We start from the raw sequence: 20183 nt of genomic DNA, 5'->3' as shown, positions 1-20183 counted from the left end.
TCTAGCCTGTCTGTCTATGGGTAAGGGGGTTGACGTGTTATTCTAGCCTGTCTGTCTATGGGTAAGGGGGTTGATGTGTTATTCTAGCCTGTCTGTCTATGGGTAAGGGGGTTGATTTGTTATTCTAGCCTGTCTGTCTATGGGTAAGGGGGTTGATGTGTTATTCTAGCCTGTCTGTCTATGGGTAAGGGGGTTGATGTGTTATTCTAGCCTGTCTGTCTATGGGTAAGGGGGTTGATGTGTTATTCTAGCCTGTCTGTCTAAAGGTAAGGGAGTTGATGTGTTATTCTAGCCTGTCTGTCTATGGGTAAGGGGGTTGATGTGTTATTCTAGCCTGTCTGTCTATGGGTAAGGGGGTTGACGTGTTATTCTAGCCTGTCTGTCTATGGGTAAGGGGGTTGATGTGTTATTCTACCCTGTCTGTCTATGGGTAAGGGGGTTGATGTGTTATTCTAGCCTGTCTGTCTATGGGTAAGGGGGTTGATGTGTTATTCTAGCCTGTCTGTCTATGGGTAAGGGGGTTGATGTGTTATTCTAGCCTGTCTGTCTATGGGTAAGGGGGTTGATGTGTTATTCTAGCCTGTCTGTCTAAAGGTAAGGGAGTTGATGTGTTATTCTAGCCTGTCTGTCTATGGGTAAGGGGGTTGATGTGCTTGAAAATGGCTGAAAAGAACCACCTGCTTTTACACTATGATTTGATGTTCAATGTTTTTTTTTTAAATAAATATTTTAAAAGGAATAGTTTCATCATATTAAAATGAAAATTCAGTTCACGTAACAGGGTTGACCGTAACAGGGTTGACCGCAACAGGGTTGACCGTAACAGGGTTGACCGTAACAGGGTTGACCGCAACAGGGTTGACCGTAACAGGGACCGTAACAGGGTTGACCGTAAACAGGGTTGACCGTAACAGGTTTGACCGTAACAGGGTTGACCGTAACAGGGTTGGCCATAACAGGGTTGACCGTAACAGGGTTGACCGTAACAGGGTTGACCGTTACAGGGTTGACATTAAACATGAGGGACAAACGTGAATGAATAAATAACCATCTTCAGAAATTACTTTGTCAAAACAACAAAATAACCAGGGCTTTACAATGATGGTGAACACGTGGAGAAATGCTGGAGTTAAGTGGTTTAAAATCTTTCTAGAAGTCACCGAGGCTGCATTTTGCCACTTTAGCAAGTCTTTATTCATATTGAAAATCAGATTGATTGACTTCTCCATGTGACCTATATTAAAGGGCACTTCATTTAATATAACAGGCTCTTAAAATTCTATATTGGTGTACAATTTATCCTTAAAATACCAAAGGGAAGCAAAAGGCACTAATTTCGTTGAACGACCCACGCCGGTGGCAATGACATCTCAGACCAATACCCAAGTCTCCACATATGCAGTATTTCACGTTGACCCATATCTGTCTCTGTGCCTCTCTGGACACCTGTCATTATCTGTTTATCACAGCTCATCACGGCTCATTGACTCAGTATTGTGTTAATTGTCCCTCTTGGCCTCCCTTACAGAGTTGAATGAGGCCAGCTATGCAGTCATATTCAATGGATAAGGGACTGTTTGTGTTTGTTTGTGGGGACATCAGTTAGGATCTGATGTATGGCCAACAATGTATGGCGATTAGTGCCAACAATGAGCTCATCAGGTCTCTTGTGCCCTGTCCCTGTGTCTCCTATGGTTCCTGAACCATGTCTGTGTAGGAGGACAGAGAGGGGCATAGAAGAATGTATAGAGAGTGTATAGAGAGTGTATAGAGAGTGTATAGAGAGTGTATAGAAGGGTGTATAGAGTGTATATAAGGGTGCATAGAGAGTATAGAGTGTATAGAGAGTGTATAGAAGGGTGTATAGAGTGTATAGAGAGTGTATAGAAGGGTGTATAGAGTGTACAGAGTGTATAGAAGGGTGTATAGAAGAGTGTATAGAAGGGTGTATAGAAGGGTGTATAGAGTGTATAGAGTGTACAGAGAGTGTATAGAAAGGTGTATATGGTGTATATAAAGTGTATAGAAGGGTGTATAGAGAGTATAGAGTGTACAGAGAGTGTATAGAAGGGTGTATAGAGTGCATAGAATGGTGTATAGAGTGTATAGAAGGGTGTATATAGTGTATATAAGGGTGCATAGAGAGTGTATAGAAGGGTGTATAGAGAGTAGAGTTTATAGAGAGTGTATAAAAGGGTGTATAGAGTGTATAGAATGGTGTATATAACGTGTTTAGAGAGTGTATAGAGAGTGTATTGAAGGGTGTATAGAAGGGTGTATAGAGTTTATAGAGAGTGTATAAAAGGGTGTATAGAGTGTATAGAGAGTATAGAATGGTGTATAGAAAGTGTTTAGAGAGTGTATAGAGAGGGTATAGAGTGTATATGGTTTATAGAGAGTATAGGGTGTATAAAATGGTGTATAGAAAGTGTTTAGAGAGTGTATAGAAGGGTGTATAGAAGGGTGTATAGAGAGTGTATTGAAGGGTGTATAGAAGGGTGTATAGAGAGTATAGAGTTTATAGAGAGTGTATAGAAGGGTGTATAGAGAGGGTATAGAGTGTATAGAAGGGTGTATAGAGAGGGTATAGTGTATAGAGAGTGTATTGAAGGGTGTATAGAGAGTGTATTGAAGGGTGTATAGAGAGTGTATAGAAGGGTGTATAGAGAGTGTATAGAAGGGTGTATAGAGAGGGTATAGACTGTATAGAAGGGTGTATAGAGAGTGTATTGAATGGTGTATAGAGAGTGTATAGAAGGGTGTATAGAGAGTGTATAGAAGGGTGTATAGAGAGGGAATAGAGTGTATAGAAGGGTGTATAGAGAGTATAGAGAGTGTATTGAAGGGTATATACTAGAGGGTGTGTGGACAAAACCACAGCAGTCTCTCATCTAACCACTGTCATAGAGTGACTGGACTCTAGAACCTTTAGAGGTAGTGCTGAGCGATTAACCAAAATTATTTTACTTTTTTAAAATTAAACAACTAATTGACTGATGTTGGTTCAATTATTTGAGTTCCATTTAGATTTTTTGGTGTGTGAAATCAACTCAAGAACTATGTGGGAGGCTGGACTGAAGGGAGTTTAATCAAATATTCAACCCAGTTATGTGCAGAAACGTGCCTGTTTTTTTCTGGCTCGGGCAGAGACGGATGAGAGAGGAAGAGGTGAAGCAAGAGGTATTACTCTCGCCAAAATCTGTACAATGAGTTTATATGGGCTTATTTTGGACGTAAGCTTGTCGCCTGCCTTCCCGCCTTTGGGAAAATGACTCCCATTGTAAAAGCGGAAGCATGATCATCTTGTTATTATATACTGATCTCTGGATGGATACACTTTTACACCTGCTACGTTAGGTTAGATACAAACAGACCGCATAGACCGCAAGAGAGAGGAATGTACAAAACACAATGACGAGAGGGACAGAGAGTTTTTGAAAGTATGCCTTATCTACTTTATTTATTTTTATGTAACTAGGAAAGTCAGTTAAAACTTCTTCAGGATTGGTGGGTCACCTGCGGGATGGTTGAGCTAACGTAGGCTAATGTGATTAGCATGAGGTTGTAAGTAACAAGAACATTTCCCAGGACATATACATATCTGATATTGTTTGAGAAGCGTGCACAGCTTTGAACATGAACAGTTATTAATAAACAAATTAGGCACATTTGGGTAGTCTTGATACAACATTTTGAACAGAAACGCAATGGTTCATTGGATCAGTCTGAAACTTTACACATACACTGCTGCCATCTAGTGGCCAAAATCAATATTGCACATGGGCTGGAATAATACATTATGGCCTTTCTCTTGCATTTCAAAGATGATAGTATAAAACAAACAAAAAACGGTTGTTTTTTCTTTGTTTTATCTTTTACCAGATCTATTGTGTTATATTCTCCTACATTCCTTTCACATTTCCACAAACTTCAAAGTGTTTCCTTTCAATTAGACCAAGAATGTGCATATCCTTGCTTCAGGGCCTGAGCTACAGGGAGTTAGATTTGGGTATGTTATTTTAGGCAAAACATTTTTAAAAAGGGTCCGATCCTTAAGAACAATTTCTTATTTACAATGACGGCCTACCCCAGCCAAATCCTAACCCGGACAAAACACTAGGCCAATTGTGTGCCGCCCTATGGGACTCCCAATCACAGCCAGGTGTGATACAGTCTGGAATCAAACCAGGGTCTGTGGTGACACCTCTAGCATTGAGATGCAGTGCCTTAGACCGCTGCGCCACATGGGAGCCCTTTGAAGAACTATTAAAATGATGTTGTTGACAGCTCTGCAGCATACTTAGGCAGGCTAGCTAAAAAGGATGACTAAAGACAGTACAGTATGGGGAGCACATAGATAACATTAGATGGTCTGGCTGGCTGACTGCTTCTACCTGAGCAGAGAAGAGATGATGACTTTAAGGAATTAAAAAGAATAAAGTCATCAAATAAAACTAAGTAATATACACAACTTAAATATTGTATTATTTCATAGTCATTTCCTATTTTCCAATTGATGTCTACCCAATGTGGACCTGACGGAGACAATGGAATATTTTCAATGTTTTGGCAATTGAATGTTCACAATTTTCCGTTTTGAAATGTCCATTAAAAAGCTCTAAAATCCTTGTAGTGTCATTAATTCATGGCGCATTTAACGTAAAAAAAGATCAAAACCGAAATCGAAAAAACAGTATTATTTTGTAATAATCTAACTGAAACCGAACCAACCTAAAAAAAAAACACTAATAGCTCAGCACTATCAAGCAGAGACAGGTTTGAGCATAATTCTCTCTCTCTCTGTTTTTCTCTCTCTCTCTTTCCCTCTCTCCGTTTCTCTCTCTTTTCATGTAGTGCCATTTATTCTGGCCTATATGCGTCCACAGTGCTGTGTGTGTGTTGTAGCGCTGGCCCAGATACAAAACACTATGGTTCCCTGAAAGCTCTCAGATACATTAGGACACTCTCTCACAAAAACAAAAAACAGATGCATCCTCTCCACTCTAAAATCTCTTCTAGCCTTTCATCAGAGCACCTGGTAGCTGACACCTGCCTGCCTGCCTGCCTCCCTGCCTGCCTGCCTCCCTGCCTGTCTGTCTGCCTGTCTGTCTGTCCGTCCTGAATATAGAACAGGCTGTGTTATACTGTAACAGAGAACACAGAGCACCATCTACCTGTGTGTGCGTGTGTTCATGACAGGAAATATGAAGCCATAAGCACCCATCAAGGTCACATTACTGCATCATAACGACAGGTACACATCTCTCACTGCATTCACAATGACATTCACTTACAGTTTTTTAAAGGCAGGGGTCAAAATGATTGACACAACTAAAGAGTCTAATAAACAAAGTCCCCAAAGGTTTAGTTTTTGGTCCCATATTCCTATCACACAATGACTACATCAAGCTTGTGACTCTACAAACTTGTTGGATGCATTTGCTGTTTGTTTTGGTGTGTTTCAAATCATTTTGGGCCCAATAGAAATCAATGGGAAAAAATGTATTATGTCATTTTTGAGTCCCTTTTATTGTAAATAAGAATATAATATGTTTCTAAACACTTCTACATTAATGTGGATTCTACCATGATTACGGATCATCCTGAATGATTTGTGAATAATAATGAGTGACAAAGCTACAGGTCAAATAATCCCAAGACATGCTAACCTCTCACCATTACCAATAACAGGGGAGGTATGATCTTTGACCCTCTGTAACTTTCTCACTCATCATTATTCCTGATTAATTCAGGATTATCCGTAGTCATGGTATTTTAATTATACAATGTCTTCTTACCATGCAGTGTGATCTAACATGGTGAAGTTATAGATAAGATTCTACATGGTCTGCATGACACAACACACTCATCAACAGTGTTGGGGAACATTACGCTTAAAGGTAACTCTTAATGTTACATTGTTACTCGCATTAAAAGTAACTCTCAGGAGATACCTTGGGTGTGTCGGGCATTCATTCTTATGCCCTATAGAGGGACGAACATTACCGTTGAATGGCTTGCATAGCCTACCGTCTGTAGCCTAATGTATAATTCTAGGCTATACCAACTCAAGTAATAATGACAGGCGCAATGTCTCCTTTAAATACTTAAAATTAATGATTTTGTTTAATTATGTACACAGAAGTATAAACATATTGAAGTATAAACACATGTTACGCAAAGTAGAAAATGCTCATCCAGAGGCCGGGGACTTTAATGCAGGGAAACTTAAATCTCTTTTACCTCATTTCTACCAGCATGTTAAATGGGCAACCAGAGGGGAAAAAAACTCTGGACCACCTTTACTCCACACACAGAGACACGTACAAAGCTCTCCCTCGCCCTCCATTTGGCAAATCTGACTCTATCCTCCTGATTCCTGCTTACGAGCAAAAACTAAAGCAGGAAGTACTCGCTCAATAAGGAAGTGGTCAGATGATGCAGATGCTAAACTACAGGACTGTTTTTCTAGCACAGACTGGAATATGTTCCGTGATTCTTTCGATGGCATTGAGGAGTACACCACATCATTCACTGGCTTCATCAAGAAGTGCATCGATGGTGTCGTACCCACAGTGACCGTACGTTCATAGCCCAACCAGAAGCTTTAAAATCTTGCACAAAATGTACCCTTGCAATAACTTGTTGTCAAAATTCATGGATTTCGAGGACATATGCATTTTCAGTGATAAAAAAGGAGAAACTATTATACAAATTTTTTACGAGTGTGACTCTGTGAAGTTATTTTGGAGTGAGTTAAGTATTTACAGTTTTTATTTCATCAATAAGACCCATATATTTACGATGGAAGACGTCATATGTTTTTATTAAAATGGAAACAAAAGCACTGAATGAGTTGTTCATTTCTTCATTCTCTCCGGTAAATTTTATAGACACAAAAACAAATATTTGAAATCTGTCTGAATGCAATATATTTTTACTTGAAATCCAATATCTAATAAAATCTCTAGATCTAGTCAATTACCAAAAAAACACTGTATTCTTAGAACTCTATCAAAAGTTGACACAACTGTTTACACAACTGTTTACACAACTGTTGACACAACTGTTGACACAACTGTTTACACAACTGTTTACACAACTGTTGACACAACTGTTGACACAACTGTTGACACAACTGTTTACACAACTGTTGACACAACTGTTTACACAACTGTTTACACAACTGTTGACACAACTGTTGACACAACTGTTTACACAACTGTTTACACAACTGTTTACACAACTGTTGACACAACTGTTGACACAACTGTTTACACAACTGTTTACACAACTGTTGACACAACTGTTTACACAACTGTTGACACAACTGTTGACACAACTGTTGACACAACTGTTTACACAACTGTTGACACAACTGTTGACACAACTGTTGACACAACTGTTGACACAACTGTTTACACAACTGTTGACACAACTGTTGACACAACTGTTGACACAACTGTTTACACAACTGTTGACACAACTGTTTACACAACTGTTTACACAACTGTTTACACAACTGTTGACACAACTGTTTACACAACTGTTGACACAACTGTTGACACAACTGTTTACACAACTGTTTACACAACTGTTGACACAACTGTTGACACAACTGTTTACACAACTGTTTACACAACTGTTGACACAACTGTTTACACAACTGTTGACACAACTGTTGACACAACTGTTGACACAACTGTTTACACAACTGTTGACACAACTGTTTACACAACTGTTTACACAACTGTTGACACAACTGTTGACACAACTGTTGACACAACTGTTGACACAACTGTTGACACAACTGTTTACACAACTGTTGACACAACTGTTTACACAACTGTTTACACAACTGTTTACACAACTGTTGACACAACTGTTTACACAACTGTTGACACAACTGTTGACACAACTGTTTACACAACTGTTTACACAACTGTTTACACAACTGTTGACACAACTGTTTACACAACTGTTTACACAACTGTTGACACAACTGTTGACACAACTGTTTACACAACTGTTTACACAACTGTTTACACAACTGTTGACACAACTGTTTACACAACTGTTTACACAACTGTTGACACAACTGTTGACACAACTGTTTACACAACTGTTTACACAACTGTTGACACAACTGTTTACACAACTGTTTACACAACTGTTGACACAACTGTTGACACAACTGTTTACACAACTGTTGACACAACTGTTGACACAACTGTTTACACAACTGTTTACACAACTGTTGACACAACTGTTTACACAACTGTTGACACAACTGTTGACACAACTGTTTACACAACTGTTTACACAACTGTTTACACAACTGTAACCCCTGGCTTTTTATCTGTTTTTATTTATTCTCTTTTATGAAAATGTACTTTTGAAAGTCAATCCTTGTGACTTTTAATGCTATTTTATGTTTATTCAGAAAAAATATAAATGTAGTGATGTCTTCAAACCATCAAACAGGCAAAGCATCAACACAGGACTAAGATTGAATCGTACTCCACCGGTTCCGACACTCGTCAGATCATGGCAGGGCTTGCAAACTATTACGGACTACAACGGGGAGCACAGCCACGAGCTGCCCAGTGACAGGAGCCTACCAGACGAGCAGACGACTGTGTGATTACGCTCTCCGTAGCCAATGTGAGTAAGATCCTTAAACAGGTCAACATTCACAACATACAGCGCACGTACTCTGAGCATGCGCTGACCAAAGTAAGTACCCTTGCTTTTCCCCCTACTACTTTCCCACTAATTGAAATATCACTGGTTCGAATCCCGAGCCGTCTAGGAGGAACAAAAATATGACGATGTGCCCTTGAGCAAGGCACTTAACCCCAAGCTCTGGATAAGAGTGTCTGATAAAACGACTAAAATGTAAGAATCGTCTGGCCACGATTGCAGAGCCTCCTGAAGTAATAATAAATAATAATTTATTCAACTTTAATCGTGCTATTCATTACATCAATAATCTCAGTGTTTTAAAGCAAAAAAAAAAAAAGACAAGTAATTTAGAAAAACAACACCAACGACATCATTCATGAGATAGAAAGTCATGAGAAAGGGAAGGGATGGGCAGCTAGCTGACTTGTATAGAGGGTTTGTGTGAGAGATGAGTTGTGGGCTTGTGACAGAGGTTACATATGAGGTAGAAATTAAGTCAACACTCCTGGAGACCATGGACCTGCAAGACCCATTACTTACACAGATATTAAGAAAACAAAACTAAAATGTGTTACACACAGTGCACACACTGCGGGGTCGGAAACAACCGGATGCATTTATGTACATATAAGTGTATTATATCGGCTGAAAGCTTAAATTCTTGTTAATCTAACTGCACTTTCCAATTTACAGTATCTATTACAGTGAAAACATGCCATGCGATTGTTTGATGAAGGCACCCCACATCAAAATATTTTTCCACAGGTTTCAAACATTCACAAATATTCACTTACTTTTTGAAAATCTTCCTCTGATTTGTAATTTTGGTCGCCTTTCCTTCCAGTTCTCTGCTACCACTGACGGGAACGAACTGCAAAAATCACTGAAGCTGGAGATTCCCATCTCCCTCACTAGCTTTAAGAACCAGCTGTCAGAGCAGCTCACAGATCACTGCACCTGTTCATAGCCCATCTGTATACAGCCCATCTACCTCAACCCATACTATATTTATTTATTTTGCTCCTTTTGCACCACAGTATCTCTACTTGCACATCCATCTTTTGCACATCTACCATTCCAGTGTTTAATTGCCATATTGTAATTACTTTGCCACCATGGCCTATTTATTGCCTTAACTCCCTTATCTTACCTCATTTGCACTCACTGTATATAGACTTTGTTTTCTTTTGTTCTACTGTGTTATTGACTGTATGTTTTGTTCATTCCATGTGTAACTCTGTGTTGTTGTATGTGTCGAATTGCTACGCTTTATCTTGGCCAGGTCGCAGTTGCAAATGAGAACTCGTTCTCAAGTAGCTTACCTGGTTAAATAAAGGTTAAATAAAATGTATTTAGTTATTTATTTTTAATTCAAAGGGTCCCAGCTATAACATGTAGTTTCGTTTTGTTAGATAAAATCCTTCTTTATATCCCAAAAAGTCTGTTTAGTTGGCACTATCGATTTGAGTAATCCACTCATTCAACATGCAGAGAAAGAAATCAGAAAAAATACACCTAAACTTTGTTTCAACAAGTCAAAATATACTCTGCAGAAATGCTCCTTAAAATGTCATTAAACTATAATATTTCCTACAGAAAGAAGCATGTTCAATAGGAAACCGATTTTAGCAGGTAATGTCTTCATGTCTTGAGCAAACACAAATTTACAAGACTGTCCTTCTGCTATAACTGATATTTCTTATTCGTTTTTTAAGTTACAACCTGAAACCTTGAACATAGACTGCTGACACCCCGTGGAAGCCATAGGAATTGCACCCAGGGAGCTAATTTTCAATATTTTCAATTATTGTGTTTTATATTCTCCAACATTATATATATATATATATATATTTTAAATATATTTTAAAATTTTACCCCCTTTTCTCCCCAATTTCGTGGTATCCAATTGTTAGTAGTTACTTGTCTTTTCGCTACAACTCCCGTACAGGCTCGGGAGAGACGAAGGTCGAAAGCCATGCCTCCTCCGAAACACAACCCAACCAAGCCGCACTGCTTCTTAACACAGCGCGCATCCAACCTGGAAGCCAGCCGCACCAATGTGTCGGAGGAAACACTGTGCACCTGGCGACCTGGTTAGCGTGCACTGCGCCCGGCCCGCCACAGGAGTCGCTAGTGCGTGATGAGACAAGGATATCCCTACCGGCTAAACCCTCCCTAACCCGGACGACGCTAGGCCAATTGTGCGTCTCTCCACGGACCTCCCGGTCGCAGCCGGCTGCGACAGAGCATGGGCGCGAATCCAGAGTCTCTGGTGGCACAGCTAGCACTGCGATGCAGTGCCCTAGACCACTGCGCCACCCGGGAGGCCTCTCCTACATTATTTTAACATTTCTACAAACTTCAAAGTGTTTTCGGGGCCTGAGCTACAGGCAGTTTACTTTGGGCACGTCATTCTGACAGGAAGTGGAGAAAAAAGGGGCCTAGCCCTAAGAAGTTTTAACAAAGCAACACTCCAGTTTAACTCCTCCTCCACATTTACTTGATTGGTTCAACAGAGAGGGCTTCTGGTGTGGAGCAGAACTGATCAGTCACACCTATTTTTTAGCTCCGCTACAAATTTGAAAGAAATCCTGAAATAAGTTCACCCTTAAGCTTAATGTGCCAGGAAAGGCAGTAATAGTTTATTAGCTTCCGAAACCCACAATGCCGACAAAGAAAAGTCACACCAAAAAGCCAGACTTAACGAGTGAAAGTTTAGAGTCGGAGGACAAAGGCGCCGTGCTAGCTTCATGTGCTAGTGGTGGAAGCAGGACTGAGGTGATAAACAAGTGCAGTGCCATTAGCTCCAAAGATATCCTCAAGGCCATCAAAGATATGAATACAGAATTCTCTACAAATTTGAAAATGTACTGTCTGCAGTGGACAACATTAAAAAGGCAGTCAAAGAATGTGCTGGGCAAATCTCTCAGGCTGAGGTACGCATCTCTGGAGCCGAAGACAACGTTAAGGCAGTCAACGAATGTGCTGGGCAAATCTCTCAGGCTGAGGTACGCATCTCTGGAGCCGAAGACAACGTTAAGGCAGTCAACGAATGTGCTGGGCAAACCGCTCAGGCTGAGGTACGCATCTCTGGCACCGAAGACAACATTATACCCCTGCAGGCAACGATCACCGCTCTTGAGGAAAAGGTTGAATCGCTTACCTCTAAACTAGTTGATTTGGAGGGCCCCCGAAGGCGCTAAGGGGAGCGATGCTTGCTCATTCCTAGAGCGGTGGCTTCCCGAGGCTTTGGAGATGGAGCCAGAATTGATCCTTTATGAAGGATTTAAACTTAATAGAGATTTGGAGAGAAATGAAACCAGAGATGTGGAATACTCCTGTTACTCTAGCACTCACCAGACCTATTCCCAAATCAACTATTTAAAAAAAATCTCTGCAGCATTACGCTCTAAAATTGAAGATTGCTTCTATGATAGCATTGTCATCTCTAACCACTCTCCAGCATCTCTTATATATTCAGATTCTAATTTAGTTGGTGTTCCACCTAAATGGCACTTCCAACCTAAATGGCTGCAAGATACAAGTTTTACAGAATACATTGGACAGCAAATTGACCTATACTTTTCAATTAATACAACACAGACTTCAGACTTCAGCAACACAGACTAGATGGGAAGCCAGTAAAGCTTTCATAAGGGGTCAAATTATACATTATACACAAATTACTCTAAACCAAAATTAAAACTCTGGAGAGAGAGATTTTCCTCACTAATTCCACAAGGAGTTGCTCTTCCTCAGGGCTTGATATAACAGAATTCCTGCGGTTAGAGCTGCAGCAAGCTTATTGAGACTAAACCAATCATATTATGACAAGGGAGAAAAAGCTGGGAAGCTGTAGGCCTGGCGAATCAAACAGCAGCAAGCAGAGAGAGCAATCAATTCAGGATGCAGGGGGAGCTGTGATGGTAGACCCTCGGGAGATGAACAATACCTTTAAATCCTTTTATGAAAAATGATATGCATCAGAATATCCTCCTGAAACTGATACCCAGGCTAGTTTTTTTTTAGACAGATTGGAGTTTCCCAATGTTTCAGATGAATCTCAGGACATTCTTAATGCTGAGCTGACTGTGTAGGAAATTTCCAATGCAATTGACAGTATGAAGGCGGGGAGAGCATCTGGCCCAGGTGGGCTGCCCATTGACATCTACAAGAGATTTAATAACAAACTGCACTCCCCTCCTGGAGATGTTTTTTTGGAATCTTACAAAAATGGTCTCCTGCCCCCTTCTTTAAGAAAAGCTCTGATCACTCTGCTCCTAAAACCCGGGAACGCTGCATACCAAATGTGATTCCTATCGTGCTATTTCACTTTTGAATTCTGACACTAAGGTTCTTTGTAAAGCACTCGTGAGGAGGTTGGAGGGTTTTCTCCCGGATGTGCTGGGTAGAGACCAAAATGGCTTTATTCAAGGTCGTGAAGGATTTCATAATGTTAGGAGAGTGATAAATGTTCTACATACTAGATTTGGCTCGTCAGACACTGCAATCCTGTCTCTGGACCAGAGAAGGCCTTCGACAGGGTTGAGTGGCCCTGCCTTTTTGAAGTGTTTTGTGGTGGTTGTGGTGAGAGCTTTTGTAAATGGATAAAGATACTATATACAAATCCCACTGCAGAGATCCTTACTACTAATTCAGAAATCTAAACCTTTTGACATCTGCAGGGGTTCTAGGCAGGGCTACCCTCATTCTCCTCTCCTGTTTATCCTAGCCATTGAGCCTCTAGCCATAGCTGTTAGGTCCCACCCCAATAGTTCAGGTATCAGAATAGATCAGCTGGAACATCGAATTGCTCTTTATGCAGACAATGTACATTTGTTTCTTACAGACTTGTACAATTCCATACCCGAACTTCTGGACCTAATGAAAGAGTTTGTGGCGTTCTCAGGATACAACATAAATAACGCAAAATCCTCAATTATGATGCTAAAGGAGGAGGAGTTTGCTTGTCCTTATTGTACCTAACGTATGACAGAAGGGGGGGGGGGGGCTCCATTTGCCTAATATCCAGTGGTACGACTGGGCAGCTCAGCTTCGCACTGCTATGTACTATTTTACCTCCAAGTCTCTCCCTTCGTGGATGGAGATTGAGATGTCTTCAGTTGTACCCAAATCCCCCCTTAACCTCTACATTTACTCAGCTGATATCAAGACAAACACAACAAATCATCCCTTTGTATTTCATACGATCGACGTTTGGTATGAGATGTAGAATTTCCTTGGTGAAACGCATTCTTTTTCATGTTTTAGTTCTATCTGTGGAAACCACAGTTTCACTCCTGGGAGAGCTGATCCGGGTTTCCAACTATGGGCCAGCAAGTGTTCAAGGAAAGTTTGAGATCTGTATAAAGAAGGTATTTTTATGTCATTTGAAGAACTCATAGCAAAATATGACATTCCTATAATTTTTTACATTTTAATTTACAGCTAAGGAGCTTCCTCACGGCTGCCGAAACCAAAATCTAACAGAACCCCTTCCGTCCACTATAGAAAATACGATCTCAACCCATTGTAATGGTAGGGGTAGAATTTCAGCTCTATACAATATGAGTCTGGCTCAACCGATTCCTCTGCGCACAAACTGAACTCTTGGAAGGAAGATATTCGGGAGGACATAGTCTTGGACGAATGTGAGTAGTATATGTATTAAGGCTCAGATACAGACTGAATACTCGGCTAAAACTATTGCAAATCAACTGGTTGATACGAACATATGTAACCCGTGCTAAGTTAAATACGTTTAATAGTCAAATTCCACATATATGCTACAAGTGCAATCACTCTAAAGGAACTCTGGTTCATTGTCTGTGGGACTGTGAGAAAATTCAAGATTTTTGGAATGAGGTATCACATATGACATCCCAAATAGTATCAGTAAAATTGCCTCGCCATCCCAAAGTGTTTATCCTGGGGTTCTACCCAATCAATCCTCATCTAAAGAACCAAGTACAAACACTTGTGCTTGTTGCAAGCCAAATGCTTGATAGATCTTGCCTGGAAAAGTGTGAACAGGCCTGGTATTGCCCAATGGCTTAGGGGAATGTCGTCTTGCCTAAGAATGGAAAATGTAACATTAAGTGTAAACAAGACACATTTGAAAAGGTTTGGAGACCAGCAGAGTGATGTGGGTGAAATATTGGCTAACGAAGGGAACTCTGGGTAGTGTACTATGCTTTGTGTGCATGCGGGGTGGTGGTGGTGAGACATATCCAATTGGCTTGTGGCGCTGTGTTTTATCTGAAATTTGTCCCAAATATGTTCTATCCTATTGGATCAGACCACTATAAAATGTCCTGTTGGTGGTTTTCTGCTTCTGTAACACTTTTGTTCTGTCTTAGATTTGTATTTCTTTATTTAAAAAAATAATAATTTTTAAACAGTGCAGAAGAACCTCCCTCAACAGTTTTTTTTCCTACTCAGGACCAGAAATAGATATATTTATTTGACACCTGCTACGTTAGGTTACACACAGTTTACTCAAGGAGCTACAGCACTATATCACACCTGTTATTTAAAAAAAAAATAGACTACTCTTCCATTTATTATTTGAATCAAGTTAGTGCTGGGCTGTAACAAAACCCTGCATCCACAGAGTGGAGGTTCCCTACTGGACAGGCTGTGTGAGAAGCCCTGGAGTGTACAGAGTAAAGCCCAACATCATCAGCCCTCTCACATGTGACTATTCACTTCACAACACTGCACTGTTGCTCTGTCCACAGGGGTAAACATCAACTGTTCTTACACAGACACACACGCATGCACACACAAATGCGCGCACACACGTACACACACCAGTGTTTGGGTGGCTTATCAACAACATGACTGAGGTCCTGTAGGGAATAGAGTGAGCTCATCACCAGGGCTTCGACACTCAATAGCATCAATGATACCTTCTCGTACCATGAGAGAGAACGCGGGAGAAAGAGTCTCCCTCTCTCTATCTCTCACCTGTACTCAACTCATGATACAGATCTATAAAGGCCATTCAGTTATTAGGCCGTAACGACAATAAGCCATCGTGTATCACTACGGCAGGGTAGCCTAGTGGTTAGAGCGGTTAGAGCTTTGGACTAGTAACCGAAAGGTTGCGTTCAAACCCCCGAGCTGACAAGGTACAAATCTGTCGTTCTGCCCCTGAACAGGCAGTTAACCCGCTGTTCCCAGGCCGTCATTGAAAATAAGAATGTGTTCTTAACTGACTTGCCTGGTTAAATAAAAGTCAAATTTAATTAAAAACATTTCACAGGCCTTCCTCCCAGTGTGCTAGACAATTACGTAAACGTGGGTCTGAATCGGCCCCATTCAGGCCTGATGTCCATTGGTATGGACAATCCGCAATCTGAACGTGCACGGTTACCTCAGCCTCATTAGAAGTGTTGAAGTGAGTTCGATAACGTGAGGACGTTGCGTCGGCCCGCCCTCATGCTTTACTCACAAACACACACAGACACACAGCGTGTGTTGACATGCTCCTCACGTTTACAACCTGTTTCTCAGATGTCCACATGTCATCCAGCCCAGCCAGCCCTGTCACGTCACATGTTACTTTGTCACTAGACTCTTGGTGACACCCGTTGCGAAGTCCGTTACCCCTCTGTTATACGACCCACATGACACTGTGTCATACGGATGACATTACAGATGAGAGATGTCAGTCAGTCGGTCAGTTAATTAATCCGTCAGTGTGTCTATCAATCAATTAGTCAATAATGTTTTATTGGTATAACGCTGTTTGTACCCTGATACATTTGTCACATAATCCATAACAGCAACCCAGGCCTATGCCCTCAGAGAGCAGAAAGTACACCTACCAAACAGTGTCAAACCTATGCCTGCTTTATTACGCATGATTGAGCCTCAGAGGATTCAAAGTGTCACTGAACAGTTTTGAGCAATGAGTTCATAGAGCGGTCGTTTGACGAAATGAGTCCTTTTTTTTTGTCATCCTTTGGGTATTTTAAGTAGAAGTTGCACACCAATATTGTTTTTTAAAAGCCTGTAATATGAAACAAAGTGCCTTTTAATATAGACCACATGGAGAATTCAATAAATCCGTTTTTTAAATATTTTTAATAAAGACTTGCTATAGTGCCAAAATTCTGCATTTTGATATGTCTCTCTGTGCAACCTCTATGTTACTTCTCGGGAGGTTTAAACCTACTTAACCCCAACGTTTCTACAAGTGTTCACCTTCATTATAACGCCCCTAGTTATTTTGTTGCTTTGACTAAGTTATTTCGGAAGATGATTATTTCATGTGATTAGTGATTCATGTTAAAGCTGGGATCCTTAAAGAGATCATTCTGGGATTTTGTATCTACGTCCACAGAGTCAGGTGAACTCGTGGAGACCATTTTCGGCTCTGCGTGCAGTTTGAAGGAAGTTGCTATCTAACGTTTGCACAATTGCCGACTAGCGTTAGCGCAATCACTGGAGGACATTGCACTAACGTTAGTTAGCATTGGCTTGCGACACTACCTCTACGTCTGTCATACTGGACGCAGATACATTAAAATGGTATCCATGAGTTCATCTGACTCTGGGGAAGTAGATAAAGGTCGCCAGGTGCACAGTGTTTCCTCCGACACATTGGTGCGGCTGGCTTCCGGGTTGGATGCGCGCTGTGTTAAGAAGCAGTGCTGCTTGGTTGGGTTGTGTTTCGGAGGACGCATGGTTCTCGACCTTCGACCTCTCTCTCGCTCTCTCTCTCTCTCTCTCTCTCTCTCTCTCTCTCTCTCTCTCTCTCTCTCTCTCGAGGAACCCTTACGGGAGTTGTAGCGATGAGGCAAGACAGTATCTACTAGCAATTGGATACCACGAAATCTGGGAGGAAAAGGGGGTAAAAAAAAACGATTTACCCTCATTTTATATATTTTAATTCTCATTTTAATATTGTGAATCCTTTTAAAATATTTTTTCAAAGGAAACATTACAAACATCTAATTGTCAAATTATAGTGAAAAAGCGGGTGAGCTGGTTCTACTCTTTTTTTGGGCAATTTTCTGGTGTTTTGTGGTAAAAAACCCTGTTACCCATAGATAGATAAATGTTTTAACAATTACATGTCTTTTTGAGTGAAGCTGGCAGTAGCCCTTTCCTGCAGTCAAATGAATAGTGGCCTCAAATGTGGATTGTTATTGATATATATATATATATATTATTTGTTATTGATATATATATATATATTATTTGTTATTGATATATATATATATTATTTGTTATTGATATATATATATATATGATTTGTTATTGATATATATATATATATTATTTGTTATTGATATATATATTATTTGTTATTGATATATATATATATATTATTTGTTATTGATATATATATATATATTATTTGTTATTGATATATATATATATATATTATTTGTTATTGATATATATATATATATATATTATTTGTTATTGATATATATATATATATTATTTGTTATTGATATATATATATTATTTGTTATTGATATATATATATATATTATTTGTTATTGATATATATATATATATTATTTGTTATTGATATATATATATATATATTATTTGTTATTGATATATATATATATATTATTTTTTCTTCTTCTTTTCTTTTTTCTTTTACAGCCAAAAATCGAGTGTTTATATGTCCATTTAAATATATATATATTTATGTATTCTGTGACGTATATAAAGTGTAATATTGGGATGCAAACTCAAAATGTAATACATTTCAACTCTATATCTGACATGATACAGGTGTCTTCTTTTAAGCCCATAATCATGTGTGTGAGGTTTATATTTTGGTTTCAAAGTAGATTTGTATAAGACTACCAAGAAACCCTGTGTGACCCTGATTTAGCCCACTGCAGTAAAAGGTTCAATTGCCCCTCTGTTGCATACAGCTACACACCCTGTCATAAGAGGATTTATGACTGATTTAAGATGAAATCATCAACCCTGTTACTTGAATTGGCAGTTAATAGGCACTTACCATAGTCATTTTTCTTATTTAACTTCTTGAGATTGAAAACATGTTTTTTATTAAGTTGAACTTGAGTTGCTCATCATGACATAATGCTAAAATGATGTTATGTTAAAAAAAACGTACACTACCCAAAAGGGTTTGGGTTCATTATAATGTTCGTTATCATGCATCGTACTTTCACCATGGTGTCACTCACTCACTCAATCACTCTCTCACTCACCCTAACCTTTCAGAAATGCAAAGTTGTTGTCGTGATGACACCATCTGACAAATCTTACCAGACTACAACTTCCATCTCTGTACTTTATGGATGATTCGATGAATCACTCCAGGAATGCCCGAGCTACCTATAGGGTATGCCCCCAAAACAAAACCCTTTGCTAATTCTACCACACCACACTGCACATAGATAGATAACAAACAATAATAAGACATTCCATGAACACAAAACGTTATTCATGAATGATATCAGTCTAGCTATACCCCCACGCAAGACGGAATAAGCTTCATGGATAATTGGTTTTAATTAGGAGCAGCTAATTGATACGATACTACAATGTTTGGCCTTCTGAATAGGTCGGGAGTTCGGCTGAACAGAATACAGGCCTACGTGAACTGATTGATTCATTCCCTGTGATTGTGAAAGAGCGAATCTATCTACCTTGACACTGTTGTGACTGGTCTGGGTCTCAGCCTCGATGCAGATGTGTCCCCGGCTGTTCTCTCTTCTCTCTCGTTGAGAGTTGGTTCCGGAGTGCCTGCTCTGGTAGGTGATGACGGATGAGATGGTATCGGCCGCGTCCGTCTTGATAAACAGCCCATGTAGGGTGGCCGCGGTGCCCTGCGAGATAGTGGTGGTTTGGTGCGGAGAGTTGGACTCGTCCGAGTCTCGGCAGTAGATCACACCGCTCTGGGAGACGTGGATGCTGGGAGCGCAGCCCATGCCTCACCGCGGGTCCGGTGCCAGCTCTCAAATGACAGTAAACAGCGCTGAGTTATCACTCTCGCCGATGTCTGGCGCTGCGGCCGCTGTTCTCTCCGAGCATTGGCTGCTCCTGGTTGTCTCTCCCCAGTGGCGGGTTGAACACATCAAGGGGAGAACGAAAGGTCCTTCATCTCTCTAGTATCGACGCTGAGCCCTCTGCTCTGTTAATTCATGCAATGCGCTCGGCTCCTCGATTCGTTATGGGGAGCTCAATGTGATTTCCTCTGTGATCTGTCCAGCTGCCGCTGCGTTTTACATTCAGTCGTTCAGTGAGAAAATAGCATAATTTACGTTATTATAGACTGCAGCATATAGGCGTTATGTAATTCCATCATGACTCGCAATAATGTCGATTGATGAAATGATTTTCTCTAGCCTATAGGCTATAGCCCAGCCTGCGAACGTAACCATCTGTAACCACCAGGCTGTCCTTAAAATATGTCAACAAAGACGCTACTCTTCTCATCCTATCCAAATCATATTTGATTGGAAGAAGACAAACGCGCATGAAATCGCTGGAAC

At 40.2% G+C, this 20183-nt stretch overlaps 1 protein-coding gene across 1 annotated transcript in view; it reads right to left on the bottom strand.

The window, feature by feature from the left end:
• LOC109874287 (high affinity cAMP-specific and IBMX-insensitive 3',5'-cyclic phosphodiesterase 8B) overlaps positions 1–20183 on the bottom strand; it is a 105512-nt gene extending 85329 nt beyond the window's left edge. Inside the window, exon 1 of the mRNA XM_031809542.1 lies at positions 19338–20183. Coding sequence (XP_031665402.1) covers positions 19338–19619 — 282 coding nt within the window. The 5' untranslated portion in view covers positions 19620–20183. The remainder of the gene's footprint in view (positions 1–19337) is intronic.

The sequence above is a fragment of the Oncorhynchus kisutch genome, linkage group LG29 (genome assembly GCF_002021735.2).
Source record: "Oncorhynchus kisutch isolate 150728-3 linkage group LG29, Okis_V2, whole genome shotgun sequence".
Lineage (NCBI taxonomy): Eukaryota > Metazoa > Chordata > Actinopteri > Salmoniformes > Salmonidae > Oncorhynchus > Oncorhynchus kisutch.
Note: the sequence above shows the minus strand (reverse complement) of the source record. Positions and strands in the feature narration are given on the sequence as shown.